This window comes from Crocodylus porosus, unplaced genomic scaffold (genome assembly GCF_001723895.1).
Source record: "Crocodylus porosus isolate Cpor-Errol unplaced genomic scaffold, CroPor_comp1, whole genome shotgun sequence".
Lineage (NCBI taxonomy): Eukaryota > Metazoa > Chordata > Crocodylia > Crocodylidae > Crocodylus > Crocodylus porosus.
This window is the reverse complement of record NW_017728943.1, coordinates 70,695,371-70,716,838: the sequence shown is the minus strand read 5'-3', so window position 1 is coordinate 70,716,838 and position 21,468 is coordinate 70,695,371. Positions and strand designations below refer to the sequence as shown.

At 43.3% G+C, this 21,468-nt stretch overlaps 1 protein-coding gene across 1 annotated transcript in view; it reads right to left on the bottom strand.

The window, feature by feature from the left end:
* The window catches only part of DNAH14 (dynein axonemal heavy chain 14), a gene marked incomplete at its 5' end in the record, with an annotated part of 314,106 nt that overhangs the window by 21,107 nt on the left and 271,531 nt on the right, over window positions 1-21,468 (bottom strand). The window contains 7 exons of the mRNA XM_019548582.1: window positions 1,311-1,508; window positions 3,896-4,123; window positions 5,677-5,779; window positions 6,391-6,601; window positions 7,147-7,303; window positions 8,120-8,217; window positions 17,225-17,434. Coding sequence (XP_019404127.1) covers window positions 1,311-1,508; window positions 3,896-4,123; window positions 5,677-5,779; window positions 6,391-6,601; window positions 7,147-7,303; window positions 8,120-8,217; window positions 17,225-17,434 — 1,205 coding nt within the window. The remainder of the gene's footprint in view (window positions 1-1,310; window positions 1,509-3,895; window positions 4,124-5,676; window positions 5,780-6,390; window positions 6,602-7,146; window positions 7,304-8,119; window positions 8,218-17,224; window positions 17,435-21,468) is intronic.

The window sequence follows — 21,468 nt, the reverse complement described above, 5'->3', positions numbered from 1 at the left end:
ATCTGCAAACTTGGACAGAGTACATTTCACTCCCTCATCCAAGTCGCTGATGAAGACATTAAAGAGTATCGGTCCAAGGACCGAGCCCTGCGGAACCCCACTGCCCACACCCCTCCAGGTCGAAACCGACCCATCCACCACGAACATGCACTAATGATGGTGGTGTACTGATTGTGGCTGAGCTTAAGACATCAGTAAGATAGAGAGTAGACAAAAGTACTATCCATGTCCTGGCTGAGATTTCCTTTATGGAAATGGCTTTCACATTATCAATGTGAAAATCATTTCAGAGTCTACATGTCATCAACATATACATATTTCTCAGCCTGTGCTTCAGGAATATCATAGATGAATTTAAAAAAAGAGCTAAAAATTCTTAAAGAAATCAGGTGGCTGATTTTCTCCCAAATTTCAAGGTAGCTTGTTGGTTGCCTATCACTTCTAGGAAGAGCCACACCAGCAGCCACGTGCACAAGGAATAACTTTCAGCTGTTTAGCAGTCGGTCAATCTGACATGGCACACCATTCATTTGCTGAAATCAGATCTGTACCAACCTTCTTTCCTGACTCAAGTGATCTCTGTATACCTTTGGTAAAAAGAAATATGGGATGTCAGGTGCAATGTCTCCTACTGAATTCAGCCTGAACATGAGGCATTTGAGGCTCGATAACCTTACTGATCTGCAGAAGGATTAGTCAGTAGTATGCGGACACTTCCTCAACCATGTTATTGTTAGAGCCGGTTATTGAATGGATGTCTATATGAGACATATGAGGAGCCCGGGGCAGCTAGACAGATCACTGGATTGTCAGCTTCATTATGAACGTCTGGCTTGCTCCGAAACACTGAAAACAGCCAAAAACAATGCAAATGACTCAACACCAAATCTCTTCAAGACCTGAAGGTCTGTAAGGATTAGTTAGTGGTATGTGGACATCATAAAGAGGTAGTGATGCAGTTTACAGACAAAGATGCATGATAGACACTTACCATAGTTTTTTAAATCAAGAAAGAGAAAATTCACCTTACAAGTGCTGTTATCAAACCATGCCACTGAAATTCAGGACAGTGCAACTAAATATAACATAGTTGACATTTTCAGAAGATATAGATTAATGTAATATGAAATATGAGAGCTTTTTGTGCCACAGTAAAATTTACCAATTAATTGCTGTTCAAAGTTTATATGCAGATATCATAAATTGAAGTTCAATCAATAATAAGACTGAAAATGTACTATGTAAGCCGTATAAAGATACAACTAGTTACACAGTTGGAGAATACAGATTGAAAAGACAGTTTTTCTTACCCCATCACTAGAATAAGCAAAACCCTCCTGCAGAATGGCAGGATTATAGAAATTGTCCAGAATACTGAGCAAACAACGTCGGTCCCAGTGATCAGTCACATGACCTCCATAGGCTACTTCTCCAGTCAAATAACGCAATGCTGGCCAAGGAACCTTTTCTTGGCTCTTCAAAAGCATTGTCAGTATCTGTATAGAAATCTTTGGAAGAAAAGGCTCAAGTAAGGCAGTGGTATTGTTTTTGGGGTTAGGATATTATTTTTAGAGTTCTGTGATGCACAGGAATCCCCTAACTGCTTTATTAGCCATATACTGTAAAAGCTGAAACATAAGAAGCTGTGATTTCTTGTAGAAAGCTGTGAGCTACCATGCTACAGAAACAATCAATAGATTCTGATTACATTGTAGTAATTGAAAGAGCTAATATTCAAGTGATCTTTAAGATAAATGTAAAACAACAGAAAATGAATGAGAAAATACATGTGACACTTATACAGCAAGGTGCCCTAGAAAAGAGAGAGCCATTTAAATGGCTGTGTTTAAGATGACATATTTAAGACTCTTACCCACCCCCGACACCTATACATAGTGGGTCTCAATTGAATCTTATAACTTTGAGTGGTTTTTGTATTAATGGGAATGCAGCTCTTGGTGTCTAGACCAAGGGAGGTCAGAATATGGCCTGTGGACCAGATCAGGCTCACCAATTGATTTTTTTCTGGGCCATTGGTGGGTGGCATGGGCAGTGGTACCACACAGCAGGCCCTAGATAAGCAGCACTCAGGCTCCAGCAGCTCTGGCTCCAGCCACTGTATGGCACTGGGTGGCTGGGGCTGGAATGTGACTCCATCCTGCCCACCCACATGGAGCCCCTGTGCTGTCCCATCCCACCCGACCATCAGGGCTCCTGGGAGTTGCAGGGTGGGGTGTGTGCATGTGTGTCAGGAGCCCTGACAGCAGGGCAGGGTAGGACAGCACAGGAGACTCATGATCAGGCTCCAAACCCCATCCCCTCCCAGCTGTGGATGTGGCTAGCAGGTGCCAGCTCCGGGCTCGGGGAGGTGTGTGTGTGTGTGTGTGTGTGTGTGCGCGCGCGCGTGTGTGCGTGTCCCCGTCCATGTGAGGTCCTCAACAGCTCACCAAAACTCATTAAGTGGCCTTCCAACCCAAGTAATTGCCCACCCCCTGGTCTAGAGTAGGAAATAATGCATGCAAGTACAGAACTTGCGCAGATTCAGCTGGGAAAAATGAACTGTTGTATAAAATGTATCTTTTTCTAGATTTATCCACCTTGCCACCAATCATAGCCACATAATATGCAACCTGTCATTCTATCTGATAGGTTACTATTTTATGCTTCTCCAAAACAGAAGGGATAGGATTGGGAATGTGTACATGGACAAAATATCATGAAGAACTCTAGTTGTTGTGAAGTAAATATTTTTGTTCTTTGCCTTTGAGTGACTGTTTATATGTACATCCCAACTATTAATGACTCAAAAGAAGTAGATCAGTTTAGCTGGAGCCAGTTTTTTTGAGGTCCAAGGGTGGTATACCATCAGCACCGTCAATAGAATGGCGATGGGCAGCAGTAGCAATTCGGGTCTCCGCAAAGCGTGCATGTCCACTGATACTGTAAACATTATTAGTGATGCAAGATGGTCTGTGGCAGGCAAACACAGACATTTGTTCTCTTGTAGGGCTATACCAATATATGGGTTGGTGCAGTAGGAAATGGTGCTAGTTTGAATGCTTCGCTGCTGAATGTTGTGGCCTTTTCAGAATGTTGTGGAGTAGGAGGTTGATCAGGCCCCACGACAAAGTGGGGGCATTCTGTGGTGCTATTGGTATTTGGTCCTCAGTATACTACTTGGTGCTGAATCACTGGCCTTATACGGCACTTAAGGTTTGTTAGGAAAACCTCAGGGCCACAAAAGCCCAGGGAGAGTTGGGGAGAGGAGATTTCATTCTGGAGGAGGTTTTTTGAGGGAATCTACACCCACAACTGCCTCTGCCCCTTTCCTTATTCAAAGAGAGTTTTCTTGTATTGGTGCAGCCACATGCTATCAAATTCAGGTAATTCTCTCTTACAAGTTTTAAATCAAGTAAAACTCTTAACACTGCTCCATAGAATATTTAAGCACGATGATGTACTGGTGTCAGGATTATGGACTATTGCTTTCTCCTCCCAATGTTCATGACCTTCCACATCAACATAAGTGAAAAAAAGATAAGAGACTTTTTGTATAGTAGAAAAAATTATGCATTTTAGTTTTTCAGGTTCTTTTCTTCTTCAGACATATTATTAAAAATTTAGTGATTATTAGGTTCTTCCCAGGCCTAAATTTGGACCGTTTACTTTTTATTTCCAATTTACTTGGGTTTTATCTTCTAGGTTGTGAGAGACAAAGATAGTATCAAAATTAAGCTACCACCACAACATTAAGTATGTTGTGGATCTGAGCCATTTGACTTCTTGGGTATCTGATTTGGGTGCTCCCACTTGGTTCTACTATATTCAACCTAAGTATTAATGAACCTGAGAATAAAAATCCCAGTTTACTTCGCAATTTCTTAACAGATATTACCTCTAAATCTGAAGAGTTAAATTCATATGGGATATTCCAGCCCAAAGCTCCATACTTCTTTCTTTCTTGGACAACAGCATTAAAGAAACACAAACTGAAAAGCAGCTTTTTCCATGATGGCCCCAATGCAGCCTTGTTGAAGATATTTTCAGTTACCTCTCCACTGCCACTGTACCCAAATGTTTGAAGTAATTTTCCTTTCAAACCTTGAGGTGGTTCTACTGCCATCTTTAAAAGAGGAAATAGAGGAAACAAGGTAACTATTATCCAACATAATTTTCTGCATATTGTAATTTTGCAGTATACACAGTATATACAGGTTGCAAATTTTTTCTAGCCAGCAGTGTCCACTGTGGCAATGTCTCTCCTCACATGCCCTGAGCCACAGAATATAAAAGGAGCGGACTCAACTGCTCTTTGGATCTTTTACACAGAAGGATCTAAAACCTAACACTTTGCATACTGGTACTGTACATTGCTGAATAGCACCAAAATATTAGCACCACAAGACTAAGATAACCTAGTGTGTTGTGAGATTTTTTAGTACTACAGTATAGTGGGTACCAGACCATTTAATCAACCACAGTCTATAATTCTGGATTACAGGCAATGGCCCCAGTTGACCTACATAGATCCAGGGGATGTACATGGTATTGGAACTCAGCCTGGTCAACCTGAAAGGACACAAGTACATTGGCATCATGCCACTGCTGCTGTGATATCAACAACAAATTACATCAAGCTGGAAGGGCCTGGGAACCTAGGCACTGAGTTGATGCCAGGTGGTCAGTATACAATTCAGCTAATCTAGTGGGACAGAGGAACCTTAGCTATATGTTGACAGTGCTGGGCCCTTCACCCAAGGATGGGTGCCAGAATCTAGGCTTTAAACAAGTCAGTCTAGAGTGAAGAGGCTCCTTGGCTCTGTGTCAATTGTGTCTGAACCTTGGCAACAAATCAGGTTGACTCTAAAGGTTTCCAAGACCTTGGCTCTAACCAGTGGTGTTAGATGTCAGTGCAGAATTAGATTAATCCAGAGGAGGTGGCCAGGAATGTTGGGTCTGCATTGAAAATGTTGGGACCTGATTATCACACAGGTCAACCTGGAAGAATCTGGTACCTCAGCACTATCACCAATATCAAGGCTTCTGCCCTGAATTAGTTCATCCCAGAGGAATCTGGAGACTTGGGTGTTGAATGGGATCAAATATTCCTGTCAGAACTCTTCCTATATAAGACTAGCACAATTAATATTGCTTAAGTTGGACACAGAGCAACTTAAGGTTAATGAATATCCAAAGCTGATGCAGGATTTCCAGGACTAAGAAGCTGCCTCTATCTAAAATGGGGTATGAGACAACATCCTTCTGTTCCTGAAGATCAAAACATGACCAACCAGAAGTACATACACCACAAATATTATGGGCAGCCACTGTGGTTGTAGTATGTTTCATTTTTAACTCTCTTGTTATTGCAGGACTACTCTCTGGATCCTTAAGAGGGAACTAAAGTTTCAGTAGCTAGAGAGGTTTTACAAAGCAAAGCATTCTTTATAAATACTTTATTTTCCTTATGTATAGAAATAAAGCCCTCTGTCTTAGCTTGGAATTGGTGAACTTCACATCAACCTTGGGAGCATGCTGGAGCTAGATTTTGGCTTGATTTTAGTTCTTATTAAGACAATATTAATAATGGAATGAGACATCTGAAACATACAAATCGAGTATTTACAACTAAATCATAGTAACTTGTTGATTTTGGCTAATTGTATTAACGCTTACCTTAAAACCTTTCTGCAGAATAGGAACAGGGAAAGAAGGATTGGGTGTGGAGCTTAACCAAAGTCTAAACTGAGGGTCCATGTTTATATTTGGTTGGTTAAATCTGTAAAATATGATTGCATATTTTATTTAGAAAAGAAAATATTGCAAGCCTGCTAAGAAACTATAAACTGGCCAAGGGTACAAGATTTGTACATTATCTTTTCACAAACAGAAAATATAAGTTTCTTTCCTAATAAATGTTTATTCACTACTGTTAAATTTTTCTTAGAGTTAGACCTCTCTGATGAGTTAGTTTAAAATACTAAAAGAGGAATAATTTGTATCGCAGAAACAGCCAAAGAATGGTTAGGTATCCTGGTTAGCAATAGCCATTGACCAGCAAAGTTTTGGTTAACTAATCTATAATAACTATGATTAAGTGAGTAATAAATGTGTAAACTTGTAACATGAATTGTTTCTCAGAATAGACATTGTATCCATTATACAGTGGCAACAGTAACAAAATGTCTGATTAAATGAAATAATATTATCCAATAAATAAAACAAGCTAGACTAATACCCCTAAATGAAAATATTTCCTGATTTCTCTTCTCAAACTTTATTTTTATGTTGTCATAAAAAGATAGATACTGTATTTACATTAATTGTTTCATATTTGAATTACATTTTATAACACAATATATGTCCTGAATGTAAATAAACAGCACTTACGAATCAACAATAGTACAAAGCCTGGGCATAAATGATGTAGCAAGGTGACAGTTTTGGAGGAACACCCATTGTCCACTAACAATCTGTGCTTGATATATCAACTCTTCAGCCTTGCTCCCCTGCCCACGTCCTAAAGAAACCATTTTCACATGCTTTGTGTTTCCTTTTATTTCCTGTGCAAGGCGTAGGAGATGAACAGTTGGGTCTGTTCCTAAACAAAAAAAAATATGGATTTGGTTTATTTACACTGGTGTAGTCATTAAACTAAAGATGATTTCTATCACATTTGGAAGTTTTTCCATCATTAATTACTTGACCTATGAGAACTGAACTGTGTATTATTATTAGTAGAACTGTACATTTCAGTGTAAAAGAATCAAACAGTATGGAAAATGTGCTATATTATACCTCTCAAAAATGCACTGAGGAGTAATAAATAAGAAAAGTATTTTCCCTGGAAATCTCATTTTGGTATCACAGCAAATTATACTGAACAAACTAGTTGTACCATTAAATCAGGAAAAATATATATGTTATTCCAATAATGTTTTTCTATGAATTGTTTAATATTATTTTAAAGCTTGCAAAATAGTATTGAGCCAGATCTCTTATGTCCATATAAAACCCCATGAGAGAGGTGAGTGGAAGACAGTGAGCCTTAGGTCATGCAGAGTTCTGAAGAAGAGGGGCATGAATCGTTAAGCAGGTTACAGACAGAAAGGCATGATGCACTCTGGCAGTTTATCAGTAGCTCACCAGGAGAATGAATAAATATTAGAGGGCTGCTGGCACAGGAGTCTTCATAAACTTCTTTCAGATTAATCCCTCTAGTCTGAAGAAACCTGGCTCCTAATTTCTCAGTGACAAATTCTTGTACTGCACCATTTAAACTTTCTGGTCTGAGAATTTTTATCTGACAATAGAATGTAAGTGATGAGAAAACAGCATGAATCACATAATTTACGTTAACACTAGCACAACAATGATCCCTTTGAAAGCTGAAATGAGGCTGTTCATACTGTTTAGTTCAGAAAGGTTCTGGAGGTTTCTGTTTGTCCGGATTAGTATTAAAATCAGCAGGCCAATGTACACATCTCACTCTACATGAATCTAAGTGCATACGGAGGCAAAGCAATTCAGTACATAGAAACATGGCAAGAAGTACAGTCAAATGAGGACTGGGGTAAGAAACAAGGTTAAAAAAAGATAGTTAAGAATTTTATATACAAAGAAATGGTATAGAAAGTTATTTAAGAGAATAACCATACAAAATGAGTAGATGGTAAGTTTGTCTGCATGTGAGTGTGACTATGTGTATGCATGCATATATGCATGAGTGTAGAATGGTGGGAGAGACAGGAAGCAAGAGTGAGACTGTCTGTCTGTATGTGTATGAGAGGCAGCAGCTTATTGCTGCAGGAATTAATTATGACACATCCTTAAAATTAATAAAGCTAGGAATTGAAAACTCTAGCCCACTATATGGTTATAGGTGGGAATGTGAGTTTCGCAAAGTAAAAAAGCTAACCCACTATTCAGAAAGCACAAACTATTTACATTTTAAATAGCTTGCTGTGAACCGACTCTATTTTATTTGTTAAGAGCTTTTGTAAAATGTGTTTTGAAATATTGGTGCTAATAAATCCCTCTCAAACCTGTACCTAACCAAGCTAGCATTCATGACTAATGCTTGGTAAAAGAATGTTTCCAACTCATTTTGTTTTCTTACCAGTATAAGTCTTTGAAATGAAGAAAGACTCCCCCAGGGAAAATTTACCAAGGCACTATTGAGATCAGTGGTTACTTCCATTACTTCTGATTGCAGATCTGCATCAGCTATAGAATAATTAAACCAAGGTTGTGGACATACAAAAGACATTTAAAGTCATAGTTTAGTAATCTTACTATATTTTCAGTGACTATATCATCACTGTATCCATTGACCAAACAGCATAAAGATAGCTTTACTTTATCTTGTAAAATCTGAAAACATTATTTTTGTTTTCAGAATGGGAAAGTTTTGAATGACATCATTTGAACAACAATTAAATCCTTAGCCTGCTAGGAGTTCATAGGTCTTGGTCATTTGAAACTTGAGAGGTCATGGTGACAGAAACAGAGATTACTTACTTTCCAGCAGCTGATTCTTTGAGATATTCAGTAATTTTGATTCCCTGCTCAGTGGGCATGTTCTTTCTTCACCGAAGTCTGAAATGCTTCCACAAAATGTGGCATAAGGGGGGCGGGCAACCAGGGCATGACCCCCAGGCCCCAACTTAAAAGGGAGCACTAGAAAGGACTGAAAGGGGGTGCTGAATCCATCATTGTCCCTCACCCCCAGCAGTGTAAACTGGGGAGAGGTCTGGGTTAGCTTGAGGCTTTGGTCATGGGGAGAGGGGACAGGAGATGCTCAGAGCCAGGGAGGCAGCTGGAAATGCATGGGAGGGTTGCATCCCAGTTGCCCTGGTCCCCTCAGCCTCATGCTCTTTGCTGGAAATGCCACTGCTGTAGTGTGTGATTGAATGAAGTTTTAGCAATATGTAACACAAGGCCAGAACATGTTAACCTATTCAAATGCCAAGCTGTTTAAGCTATGTTTAGATTAAGTAATAACAGCATTATATTGATAGTAATATGGGTCGATTATATATTCATAGCTTGATGAAACTATTGTTGAACTATTGATGAACTTTGTATTAAGGATAGTAGTATCCCCCGCTCCCACCACCATCACCCTCAATGAGCCTGGGCTGGCCACTCAATGCTAACATTGAGCAAGCAAGCTGGTAACTGTAACATCTCCGTAGAGTGTGTTTGTCTTTGTGTTTGTCTCTGTGAAGTCTTTGTATGTTATTGTTTTATGTAATCAATAAACATGGCATCTTGCCTTATCCCCCCTCATAAGGTCTTGCTCGTGTTTTGAGCTATTGGCAATCTGTGTAATACTGCTGCAGGGAGAGATGTCCACGCAGCCATGGGATTAAGGCAACCACCACAATACAGCTGCTGCTTGTTACTGCCAAAGTCAGCATTTCCTGTTGCCAGTCATGATTGACCCAGTTGCATTAGGTAGGAACTATGAGATCATCTGAGAAGACTGCAGAAAAATCTTCCTTAAATGATTGGCTAATTTTGATGCTACCACCAGTCAATAATGAGTCATAAATGTGTGACTGAAAGAACACATGGCAGCAATATGAATCTCAACTACAGGAACTTTATTGAAACCTGCTGCCAAGATATATAACTAAACCATAAGCTAAACTTTGATACGTTTCAGTGGCTCTATTAACACTGTAGATGTCCTGATACTACATTGATGACCTTTACATTTCTTGCAAAAGAAACAAAACTATATAGGAAATTTCTAAAAGAGTCTTGTGTATGTGGCTTATGATGTCCAATGGTGATCCTTTGTGTATGAACTGATCTAGAGGTGCTCCTCAACCCCCTTTATATTCATTGATGATCAGTCTCCTGGTATGGTTCTGGGCTGAAAATGATAATCCTCAATGCATATATACTTATTTGTTCCTCACTGAAGTCAGAACACAACCATCTGTAGGGCTCTTATTTATCAGCTCAAACTGTGGATGCCTGGACAAGAAACTGATTTGATACAGATCTAGAACTGTCCAAGTTTCAACTCACAAAAGATATTATAGAAGTATATGACACTATGTATCCCCAAAACCTGACACCTACTTTTACTACAAAACACCAATAGGTCTTTAGGGTCTGAGATCAGCTGGCTGACTGAATGAACGCACAAACGCACCCCGCCGGAGAAGAAATTATCTTGAAATCTAGAATTACTCTTATGAAATCAATGGACTGAAAATTAACCTCATAGTCATCAATGGATCAATGTCTAATTGGGAGGAAGCATCAGCAGAGGTTACCCCAGAGTCTGTCCTGGGTCTGGTACTGTTTAATATCTTCACTAAATGACTTGGAAGATGGAATTTTGTGCAGGCTTAGTAAGTTTGTGGATGACGCTAAACAGAGTGGAGGAGTAGACACTTTGGAGGACAGGATTAGGAATAAGAATGACTTGGAAAAAATGGTCCAAAATTAAATCAAATGAATTTCAACATTGACCTACATTTAGTGTGGAACAATCAAAAGGAAATTGGGAATAACTAGCTGTGCTTCAGTATAATACAAAAGAATCTGAGGATTATAGTGGACGCTAACTTTTGTAAAAAGGACTAGTTTACTGGGTTCTATTAACAGGATTGTCACTGTAACAGCGCGGGGTCCTAGGGTTGGCTATGATCTCCCCTAGTGCTCCCTACAGTGCCAAGTCAGTGTTAAAGCACCTGCACATCTCACCTGCCACATCTTTGATGTCAATTATGTATAAAGGGAGGCTGCCTTTTGTCGCCTTGGACACGGTGCTCTGATGCATCTCAGTCCCTGTGCTATTTTGGGCAACTCAGTGCACTCCAGCCTTATGGGCTATGCGTGGCTCCAACCACCTTTGTGCCAAGCCCCAAGCCTCACAGATGTACCAGATGTTATGTGGTCAATTTCCCTCTCTGCGCCCCTCCCCCCGCGCTTCTGGCTTGCCTTGCAGCCTGCACCAGCGCTCTCTGGCTTGCCCCTTTTTTCTCTGGGGCTTGTCACACTGCACCCTCTCTAGGGCTTCTGGTGCCTCAGGGCTCAGGTGGCTGCAGCCATGCCTGGCCCCAAATCTCCTCCTCAGGGTCTCAAACCCCCTGCAGGGCTCAGGCGGCCTCAGCCTTACCTGGCCTCCAATTCTTTGTTCCCCTTTCGGGGCTGGGGTCAGTGCACCCCCAAATGCTGCACCCTCTCTGGTGCCAGGGTCCCCACGCTACTATGGAGCCCCTATGAGGCCTCCTCCAACCCCTAATAGCTTCACGCAGTCCTCCAGTGTTACCACAACTACAAAACAACAACACAAGCCCCTGGGCTATAATATAAAACTAAACTGCTCGGCTAACCTCCTTTGAGTCACCCTCTGCAGGTGCTCCATCCTTCTTTAGTACAAGCAACTGTTTACATTCAGGCCTCTTTTTTGCTTAGTCAGGCAGTACTCCTTCTCTCTGGCTGCCAGCTGACAGAGCACTCTTGGCCTCCAGTCTGTGCTTTATAGTAGTCAGCCCTGCCCCTTCCAGTCAGCTGACTCACCAGGTGTGGGCCCTTAGCACCTCCTGGTTGCCCCTAGCAACCAGCACCTGAGCCAATACTCCTGCTTTTCAAGTAGCAGGCACCTTAGTGCCCCGCTACAGTCACCTACAAGTCAATGGAAGTGTTTCTTTCATTTTCAGGGGTGGATCTGAGAGGGGTGTACAGGTGCACTTGCATCCCTCTGATTCCTGCTCCACCCAAAGTTTAAAACCAACTGCCTGGAGTGGCAGCAGTATTTCTAGTCAGGCAGTTCTGAGGGAGTTGATTGACTTCATAGTTTATTGTCATTTACCTGAACCCTTCTCAACTCTGCATTCCAAAGGTGTTAATGATCATCTCTTCTTTTTAATGGTCTGGATGTCCTACCAATCCTTTGCTCTATATTTTTGCTTTGTTAGCTGTTCCTGCAGCTTTAAATTCATTCCAATGAAGTTATATTTGTTTTTACTTCTATCTTAAACTGAATAATACAACCCTAGGCCCCTAAAATATTAATACAGTTTCTAGTTATTTTTAACTGGATAAAAATGTGTGTTGTTTTATATGTGATGAGGCACCTCACCATCTGCACCCCCTTTTCAAAATTTAGATCTGCACATGTTCACTTTATTTGGCACCAGTGAGGCCTCACGTGGAACACTCTGTCCAGTTTTGGGCACCACATTTCAAGAAAGATGTGGGTGAGATCGAAAGAGTCCAGCAGAGAGCAAGAAAAATAATGAAGGTCTAGGAAACGTGACTAAAAAGCCAAGGTTGGAAGAATTGAGTGATTTAATCTGGAGAAGAGAAGACCAGGAGAGACCTGATAACAGCCTTCAAATACCTGAAGGTAATTATAAAAAGGAAGGTGATGGACTACTCTCTGTGATGGCAGGGGATGGGACAAGGAAAACCAGCCTTAAATTTCAATAAGGGCAATGTAGGCTGGACATAAAAAAAAAATATTTCTGGCTGTGAGGACGGTTAAGCACTGGACCAGATTCCCTAGAGAGGTTGTGAAATCACCATCCTTGAATGTGTTTGAGTAGGATAGACAAACATTTGGATGAGATATTTTAAACAGCAATGATTCTGCCTTGAGCAGGTGCTGGACTAAATGACCTCCTTTCAGTCCTGTTTTTCTGTGGTTTTACAGATTTAGCTAGGTTGATTTTTGGAACCAGATGGAAGAATAGGTAAAGTATTTTCTGAACTAGCTCTGTGATCCATTCTGTTGATCTTCCCCAAGTTAGCCAGTCATCTATGTGTGGGTATGACTGAACTCCCTGACAATGAAAGTAACTCCTAATAGGCACTTCATGAAAACCTCAAGGTCAAACAGGATGATTTGAAGTTGACAGTAATTTTTCTTGAGTGTTGGTTGTACTACCCCTTAGAAATAAGCATTTTGTAAGTTGAGGTTATAAAATTGGTATTAGTGATTTAATGAAGGCATAATGGAAATGAGAATTATCAGATGAAATCTTAGGTGACTTAAGTATATGTTGAAACATATGATAGCTGAATGGGTGTCTTTCCTCTCCTCGAATAAGGAAGCTGGAGAAGTAGGATCCCTTTCTCTGAGTTCTGAAGAACTCTATTGTACCTAGTCCAATTAGAAAAGTTCCTGTCTTGCTGTATGAGGTTTTTGAGAGTGGTTGGTTTCTGAAGAGGAACTACATTGGGAGGTGATATAGAGGTAGATGACACTGCCCTCTTGAATGACCTGCAAGACCCATAGGTTTGTTGTAATCCAAGCCTATGCCTCCTTGAAAAAAGAAAAGTGGGCATAGGATTGTGAGAGGATCTCTAATAAACTGTTCCAGTATGCATGACCATCTCAAAACAATTTTTTTTCTGAACCTGTGCAGGCTAGGAAGTGGCAGTAGAGGATGAAGCTGATTTTCTCTTCTGAAACTTAGAGCTTCTGGATTTTTATAATCCATCTTGAAGTATGAGAGAAGAATCTACTGCAACCTTTGTTTAGAAGAAAACTGTAGTCCATCAGGGTTTTTTTTTGTTTTTTGTTTTAAATATGACACTGTTATTGTCACGGAGTGGGGCCTGCGAGCTCGCTAGCGCCCCCTGCCATGCCAATTAAGGTGATCCAGCACCCTGTTCTCGCCTGCCACATCTTTGTTCTTATAAAGTTCAGTAAGGGAGGCTGCCTACTTTCACCTTGGAACAGAGGTAATACCAGTGCGGTGTCAAGTGGGGTGCTCCAACACCCCCAGCCTTATGGGCAATGCGTGCCTCCTACCTCCCCTTTAGCACGTCCCAAGCCTCACAGCTGTTCCTGGATCTTATTCTGTCCTTGCCCTCCAGCGCCCCGTTACCGGCACCCCTGGGCCGGTCACGCCCCTGGTGCCCTGTTACTGGCACCCCTGGGCCGGTGCTGCAACTTGCACCCCACTACCGGCGCCCTACCTAGCGCCCCTGAGCTTGGCCCACAACCCGCACCCTTCTCTGGCGCCTCTCGCCCCCTCTAGGGCCTTTGCCGCGCTTCCCGCACTTCTCTCCCCCTCTAGGGCCTTTGCCGCGCTTCCCGCACTTCTCTCCCCCTCTAGGGCCTGTGCACCCTTTCATGGCTGGGGCTACAACCCCCACACACCGAGCGCCTCTCCGGCACTTGAAACGCTGTGCCCACTGCTCACTGTGCCCCCGCTGGGCACCGGGAACCCCCAAGCTACTGGGGAGCCCCTGTGAGGTCTCCTTACACCCCTACAGCCTCACCCAGTCCTCTGGTGTAACCATAAAAAAACCATGAGCCAAGCAGCTGCAACACAAACAAGAAGCCTACTGGCTTATAACACAAAGCTTGCACTCACTAGGCTCTTTAGTCATGGCCTCTTCTAGCATTCTTTCTCTAGTCCATATCCTCAAGCCAGTCTGGGTAGTCAGGCTGCAAACATACGCTCAGCCTGCCCAGCTCTCCCACAGAACTCCTGCTCCTGCAGCTGCCAGAAGAGAACTGCCCCCAGGCTCCGGCCTGGGCTGTCTATAAAGGCCCGGCCCTGCCCCCTTCTGGTCACCTGACCTGTCTGGTTGCTGCGGCAACCAGCACCTGAGCTGCCCCTGGTAATTGGCAGCTCCTTAACCCTATATTAGTCACAGGACACCTCCTTGACCCTGTGACAGTTATGCTGACAACCACAAATATTTCCTAATACAAATCCATGTGACTACTAGCCATAAGACCTGTATCAGATGCATCTAATGCTGCCTGCACAGATATCTTTGAAACCACATAATTCTCAAAAATATAGAGATTTTAAACTTCTTCTCTAAACTACATTGAAAACATGTCTATGAAATCTAGTATTGTTCCATTCCAGGTAATTGTGCTTTGTCAGTATTACTTAATAGTTAGCGATCCTAATGTACAAAGAAGTTGAAAAATAATCTTTATTATTGATCGATGTTTTCCTTTTCTATGAGTGATTTGGGGATATGTTTAGATTTCTCATTGAGAGTAGAGACCACCAATGATGATAGATTGGGCTGAATAAAAATATTTGGTAAGGAAACAATATTTCTGATCTTGTTTTTTTCAGGTCAGAGAAATGGAAATTGGCATGGCCCACAAGTCTTCTGCAGATTCCAAAATCCCTCCATTAATGAGAAAGGACACCTTACTGGTTGGAGGAAAACCAGTTTTTCTGATGTTTTCTCTGACTGTAAATGGTCTGAAAGGATTTTTCTTAGGCACTGGGGTACCAAGTGTGAAGATGTGTCTGCCAGCAGCTGAAATACCCAAAGTAGTACCGTAAGTCAGTGCTGCATAAATCAACACTATGTGATGACAATAGTCCCTTCTTCCCATCACCAGGCTTCCTTCACTTTAATTTTACAGTCTTTAGTGGACAAGAGCAATAGCTCTCATCGTTCCTTGTCTATAATTGTTTAATGATGTTCTCCTGGCCCACAACCCTATGTGACATCTATGGATGGAAAGCGCAAGCATTGTTGCCATTATACCTGTCTCTTGTCTTGCTCCATCCCCTGTAATCTATTGGAGCAGTTTGGAGGTTAGTTGTATCTGAGGATCTTGAGACTCAGTTCAGGGAGACTGCATAAAATTAAAAAGCTAAGCAGTCCTAATCACTTCAGTAGGACTACTCAAGTACTTAAGTCTTGGTCTAAACTAAACCAGTTATGGATGTGAACTTTTACTGATACTCATATAATTGTACTGGAAAAAAGCCCCAGCATGGCTGCAGTTATACTGCTATAAAAGGTGCTGTAAACTAGCTTATTCTTCTTACTGGGCACATCTACACATGCATTTGATCCAGGATCAGTTTATTTGTGAGTAAACTATGGCTGCAAACTGCTTCCTCTTTCTGGGGCTCTGTAATGGGCCCCTGCCACCACCATGGGGAGCTCTAGGCTCCCCCTGGGTACTAGCTCAGAAGCTGGCAGGGAGCACCTGGCCTAGACATTACACATTGCCCCTGAGGGCTGCCTGCTACTGGAGTGGGAACAATGTCCCCCTGCCCTAGCAGCAGGGAGCTCCTGGACCTGTCTCCCCCATTAGAGGCAGGGGACTTAGAAAGAGCTGCAGGGGAGCTCACTGCTAGCTGCCCCACCAGCAGATAGGGACAGGGGGCTGGAACCTACCCCAGCCCTGCAGCTCTTTTCAAGCCCCATACCTTGATTACCCAAAGGGGGCAAGGAGCTGGGAACTGCCCCTGTTCAGGACAGTTCCCAGTCCCTGCCCCACACGTTTGGTGGAGGCTGGGGAGCTTGCTCCATGCCCAGCTAGGTGCTTGAGGAGCCAAGTAGGGAACCAGCTCCCCAGCCTGTTCCCTATCCAGCTCCATGCTCATGGATCTGGGTGGGAAACACGCTCCCTAGCCCCCACCAGCAGGGAGCTTCTAGCACCAGCACCACACCATGGGGCCTGCGCTGGGAGACCCTTCTCTCCCAGTCTGAGCTCCACGGTCATGGAACTCAGGCTGAGAGACCCTTAACCCCCAGAGCCAGCTTCATGGTCATGGGGACCAGTACCTCCCAGCATCAACCCCACTACTGTGAAGCTGGCGCTGGGAGATAAGGATCTCCCAGCCCAACCACTCCCTGATCCTTATCTCCTAGCCCCGACTCCCTGACTGTGATCTCAGAGCAGAGGGCTTGAAGCTCCCTGCTGCCGGGCAGAGGGACGTAGTTTCTACCCAGACTCTGATGGTGGAGCCTGCCTTGGCATCTCCCGGGGGTAAGGAGAAATCTCCCACTCCCTGATGGAGGACTAACTGGGAGCAAATTTGCTGCCAGTCAGTCGTCTACATGATTGTTACTGCGTTGTTACTAATCAAAAGTAAATGTGCTACTTGCACTTGCAGATTTACTGCATAGTAAACATGTGTAAGTGTAGATGCACGTGCTTACTTTGCAGTAAACTATGCTACTGAGCAGTTATGTGTCTCATGTAGACATGCCTGCTGTGCAGTAATACCATTAGTAGTATAAACTGCCTTTTTAGTTGTGATATGGTTAAAGTGATATGACTGTGTGTCTACTCAAGTTCTAAGTATCTTGCTGAATAGGAGTCCTGTAAACTTCAGTCTCCTGGTGTGTAAAGTCACCACAAACCTCTTGATGAACTTACTTCTTTGCTAAGCAAAGTTTGGGATACATAACTCCTTACACAAGGATAAAGTTTAAGTTTAAAGCAAAATAGAGCAAAAGAGTACTTTCCTACCTTGCTGTGATGATGCTGGCATGTAACAGGTGCTAAGTAAAGAGTATAAATTATCACTGTTTAGGAAGAAGCTCCACTGTTGGGAATTTGACACAAGGGATTCACACAAAAGACTGAAAGGCTGCAGATGAGCGCTCATATATTGACATTCCTTCCACACAGATTCAGTCATCCACAAAAGATGAGGACTTTTATTAAACATATTTGAACCTAAGTAACAAAGATTATTTAGATCTCATCAGAACACATTCATACTTTGCTTCTTAAATGTGACAATAGCCTGCTAAATTTAGTTTGATCATTAGCTAATGACATAACTGAGAAAACGCAACATTTTAGAAAGATTAATGTTTACAATTTTTAGATGTTAAAAAGAAAAAATATTTACCTTATAGTAACTGTGGCCCTTCAAGATGAGCTCTCCACAAGTATTCCAGTTCTGATATGCATGCACCCCATGCACATGAGACTCAAGTAATTTTTAACAGTATCTACTACCTATCTGTGTTTCTCATATCCCTCACTATTTTAAAGGAGGTATTGTAAGAGATTATCTAGGTCCTTTGCTTCCACTGAATTCAAATGGACAGGGTTCTATAGTGGGGAAGGAAATAAAAATTCATGTGAAGAATCATAATGGCTCTAGGGTAAGTAACCTTTCTTTCTTTGAGTGAATTTCTACAAGTATTCCACTCCAGTGCTTTACAGAAACTTATGCCATGGACTAGGTGTCTGGAATCCACTGGAATAATGGCTGGAGGATAGTGTGTCCAATGCATCATCAGACCTTGAGGATTTTGCCAAGGATTTCTGCTGAATGAAAGTGAGAACCAAGCTTTAAGTAACAGCTTCACCAATCAACAAAATGGGAACACTTCTCAGAGATGTTTGGTTTCTGGCTATATCAACCCAAAGTGGGGTGCTTTATAGCAAGTCTTAGTACAACCCAACACTCATTTCAACAGCTTTTGAGCAGAAATAATCTGCTTCTGCGTTCTATGGGCAAATAATAAAATGAAATCCAGAGAGTGGAGTTTAGCAGCTCTCGCTATAGAATGATGTTTTGGAAAGATGACAAATCAGGGAGTTACTTGATTAAAGTGAAAGTCAAAAGACACTTTAATAAGACCCTAATGTAAGGTCTGAGAATAAGTATATCTTTGTGGAATGTTGTATGAGGAGCCTGCACCATAAAAGCCTGACCATCTTCTAATTTTTTGGCCAATGTGATAATCATAATAGAATACTAATGGCTTGGAACTAGGGCCCATTAAACCTGTTAAAATAAATGCTGATGTTTTGAGATGTTGGAGTCTCTCTGACCAGCAGAAAGGTATTAATAAAATCCTTGTAGATTTAAGGCAGAAGACAATGTTGGGGCTGTGCGCTGCCCCCCACCTGTACTGCAGGTTGGGGGGTACTGGGTGTGAGTTGGTGTGGGAGCTAGTGGGAGCATGGGGCCCACACCAGTGTCCTGGGGCCAGTGCCAGTGAGGCCTAGAGCAGGGTGGCAGGAACCCAGGGTCCCAGCTGGCAGGGGCTCTATGGAGCCAGGCCAGCTTCTTGCTGGTGCAGCCCAGACCGGCTCCATAAACCCCTGCTAGCCTGCACCCCGCTTTGGGCCTCACTGATGTGGGTCTGGGATATTGGTTCCAAGACATTGGGACATTGGTCCCAAGATGGTGACTAGGGGGCGGGGCACCTGTCAAGGGGCAGGGCTACCCATGTGACCCTTGACAGACTGCCAAAACTGGGTAAGCAGCCCTCTGCCCGAAATAATTGCCTGCCCCTACTGTAGGTTGTCTCCAAATAGGCACACTCATAGGGATATGAAGAATCAGGAATCCCTGAGCCTGAGGGAGATAAGTAATATTATTCCTCCAAGAATGAGTAAACCTTTCATGTTATCTAGGAGGGCCAAAAAGGTTGTGGGTTTGTGGCAGTGACATTGCATCCAGTTTCTTGGGGCTGAAGAACAGTAGCAGAAAATCAGATGGATTTCATGATGCTGAGGCTGGAAACACATTTTCAGTGAAACCTGATCAGCTGTGCTGCAAGATAATGTGACACAGCTGATAACACTCCAGGGTCATCTATAGGTGCCCCAAGTTGCTGGGCTCTGACTTGGGGAGTGTCTGTAACCAGGGGGAAACCCCCCCACTCAAAGACAGTCCCTTGTATTGGGGACCAGGGGAATCCCCTGCAGGGAGTTTTCCTGTGGAGGTATCTGCAAGAGAGTTCCCCCTCTCCTGTTTGCAGATATCCCGGTGGGGGAATTCCTCTGCTGGGGATTCCCCCACAATACACTTGAAAGCCTGAATGGTGGTCTCCCAATCCCCGCTCTGGGCTTGCAGACTCATACAGGGAAATCCCTCTGCAGGGGATGAACAAGGGGTTCCACCTCTAAATTTGCAGGCATATGGGGAAATCCCTTTAAAAGCATTTCCCCACACACTAATTGGGATGCATATCTGCAAGCAAGGAGCCCCTGCTTGCAGACAGGCACCCTGAAGCCCCAAGTTCCCCCGCTTACCCATCCATGGAGGGACATCTGTGAGTAAGCAAGGAAAGCAAGTAAGGCACTCCCAATGCTTGAGGGAACCAATCCTGACTGGGAATTCCTGTGGTGTGCAGGACTGCACCCCTCAATCCTGTGGAGCCCTTGCCCGAGGGAGGTTGGAGGGCCCAGACAGCTTCATGCTGCCCAAGTTCTTCTGCCATAAGCAAACAGCTGGCCAATGTTAATGGCCCAATTTAATACTACCTGGTGTCACAGATACAAATTTGAACATTTGTGACACAGCGGAAGGTATGGAAGTCAGTCTGCTTTCACTTTGTGATCTCATAAAAAAAATTATGGTGGCCCAAAGGTCATGTCTCTTTCTATCACAGGAGACCTACCTTTGAATAGATACTGCAAACAGCAGATCGGGCAATGGAATGTCTGCAATACAAATTTCCAGTTGCAAGGACAGACTGCTAGCAGTTGTGCTGATGCTTTTGGTCCTGAAGATTGTTCCCCGTGATCTTTCAATGCTGGGATCTTCAAAGTCAGAGGTGAAGCAGTATGCTCATGCACTAAGGGACCTATTGCCAAGGGCTTTCATACTAGTTGCTTTGGTGCCAACTCAGTCTGTACTGAGTACTTCAGACCACAGTTGCTGGTACTGGTCTTCTCAGGATAGGGACAGACATTCAAAAAACCTGAGTCTGAATTGATTCAATCTCTGCAGGTTAGTGTAATCTGGCCAGAATAAACTGGTTTGTAATTGGACAGACATTCTCTCTGGACTGAGTAGATTCAAGCACACCTGCAATGGTTCAGGCTAGAAGCTGGGGGATGCTAGAGCAGCCCTCCCTTCCTTTATATAGTGCTGAGCTGAGTGGAGTGTGGCCAGGCCCTGGCAGGACCTCTGATTAGGGAGATCTGCCTGCACTGTCCCAGGCTTTTCCCCGCTAGCTGCTCAAGGGGCAGGAGCGTTGCCAGACTCCAGCCCCCTGCCAGCACTCCGAGGCAAGGGCGGGGGTGCAGTGCATGCATCTGTTGTTGATACAGAGCTTTTCAATCTCCCTCCCTGCTTCTTTATATTGTCTGCAGCAAACTGACAAGCAAGCAAGTCAGCAGGGGGCTCATAACAGTGTTTATCACTTCATCAGCATAACAATAGCCTCTCTCTATTAGTACAAACTCTTTAAACAGCTTACCAGCTGACCTGTTTATTAGCTCCAAAAAGCCCTAAGTGGTGACTGTTCTGCCTGCCTGTTCCAGTGAAACTGGAGACATTCACACACAGAGACACCTCTCAGCATTAGCTAGCATACCACATGCCTAGGGTCTGTGAGGCTAGGGTCTGTGCTGTGGGAGATAGGAGGGAGGGAGGTGGAGATCCCTGCTTGTCCAGCAAGTAAGGAGGAGGTAGGGCAGGGGGAAGCCAGGCAGATGCCAGCAGTCTCTGCTAAGCTCCAGCCAGAGAGCAGTGTGGAGGGGTCAGCTCTGTTGGGGAACAGAGAGTGCTGCCCAGCCCACAGAGCATGCCAGGATACTGGGGGAGTCTGGTTTATCTTAAACCAGCAAGGGTCTGGGACAGATTTTGCATAAACTGGTTTGAACCAAATCAGTTAAGTCTGATACTACATTCAACCAGATTTATCTCAAGGCCTCAAGGCTCTGTCCTGGGACCCATCCTGTTCAACATCTTCATTAACGATGTGGACATTGGAGTCAGGAGTGGACTGGCCAAGTTC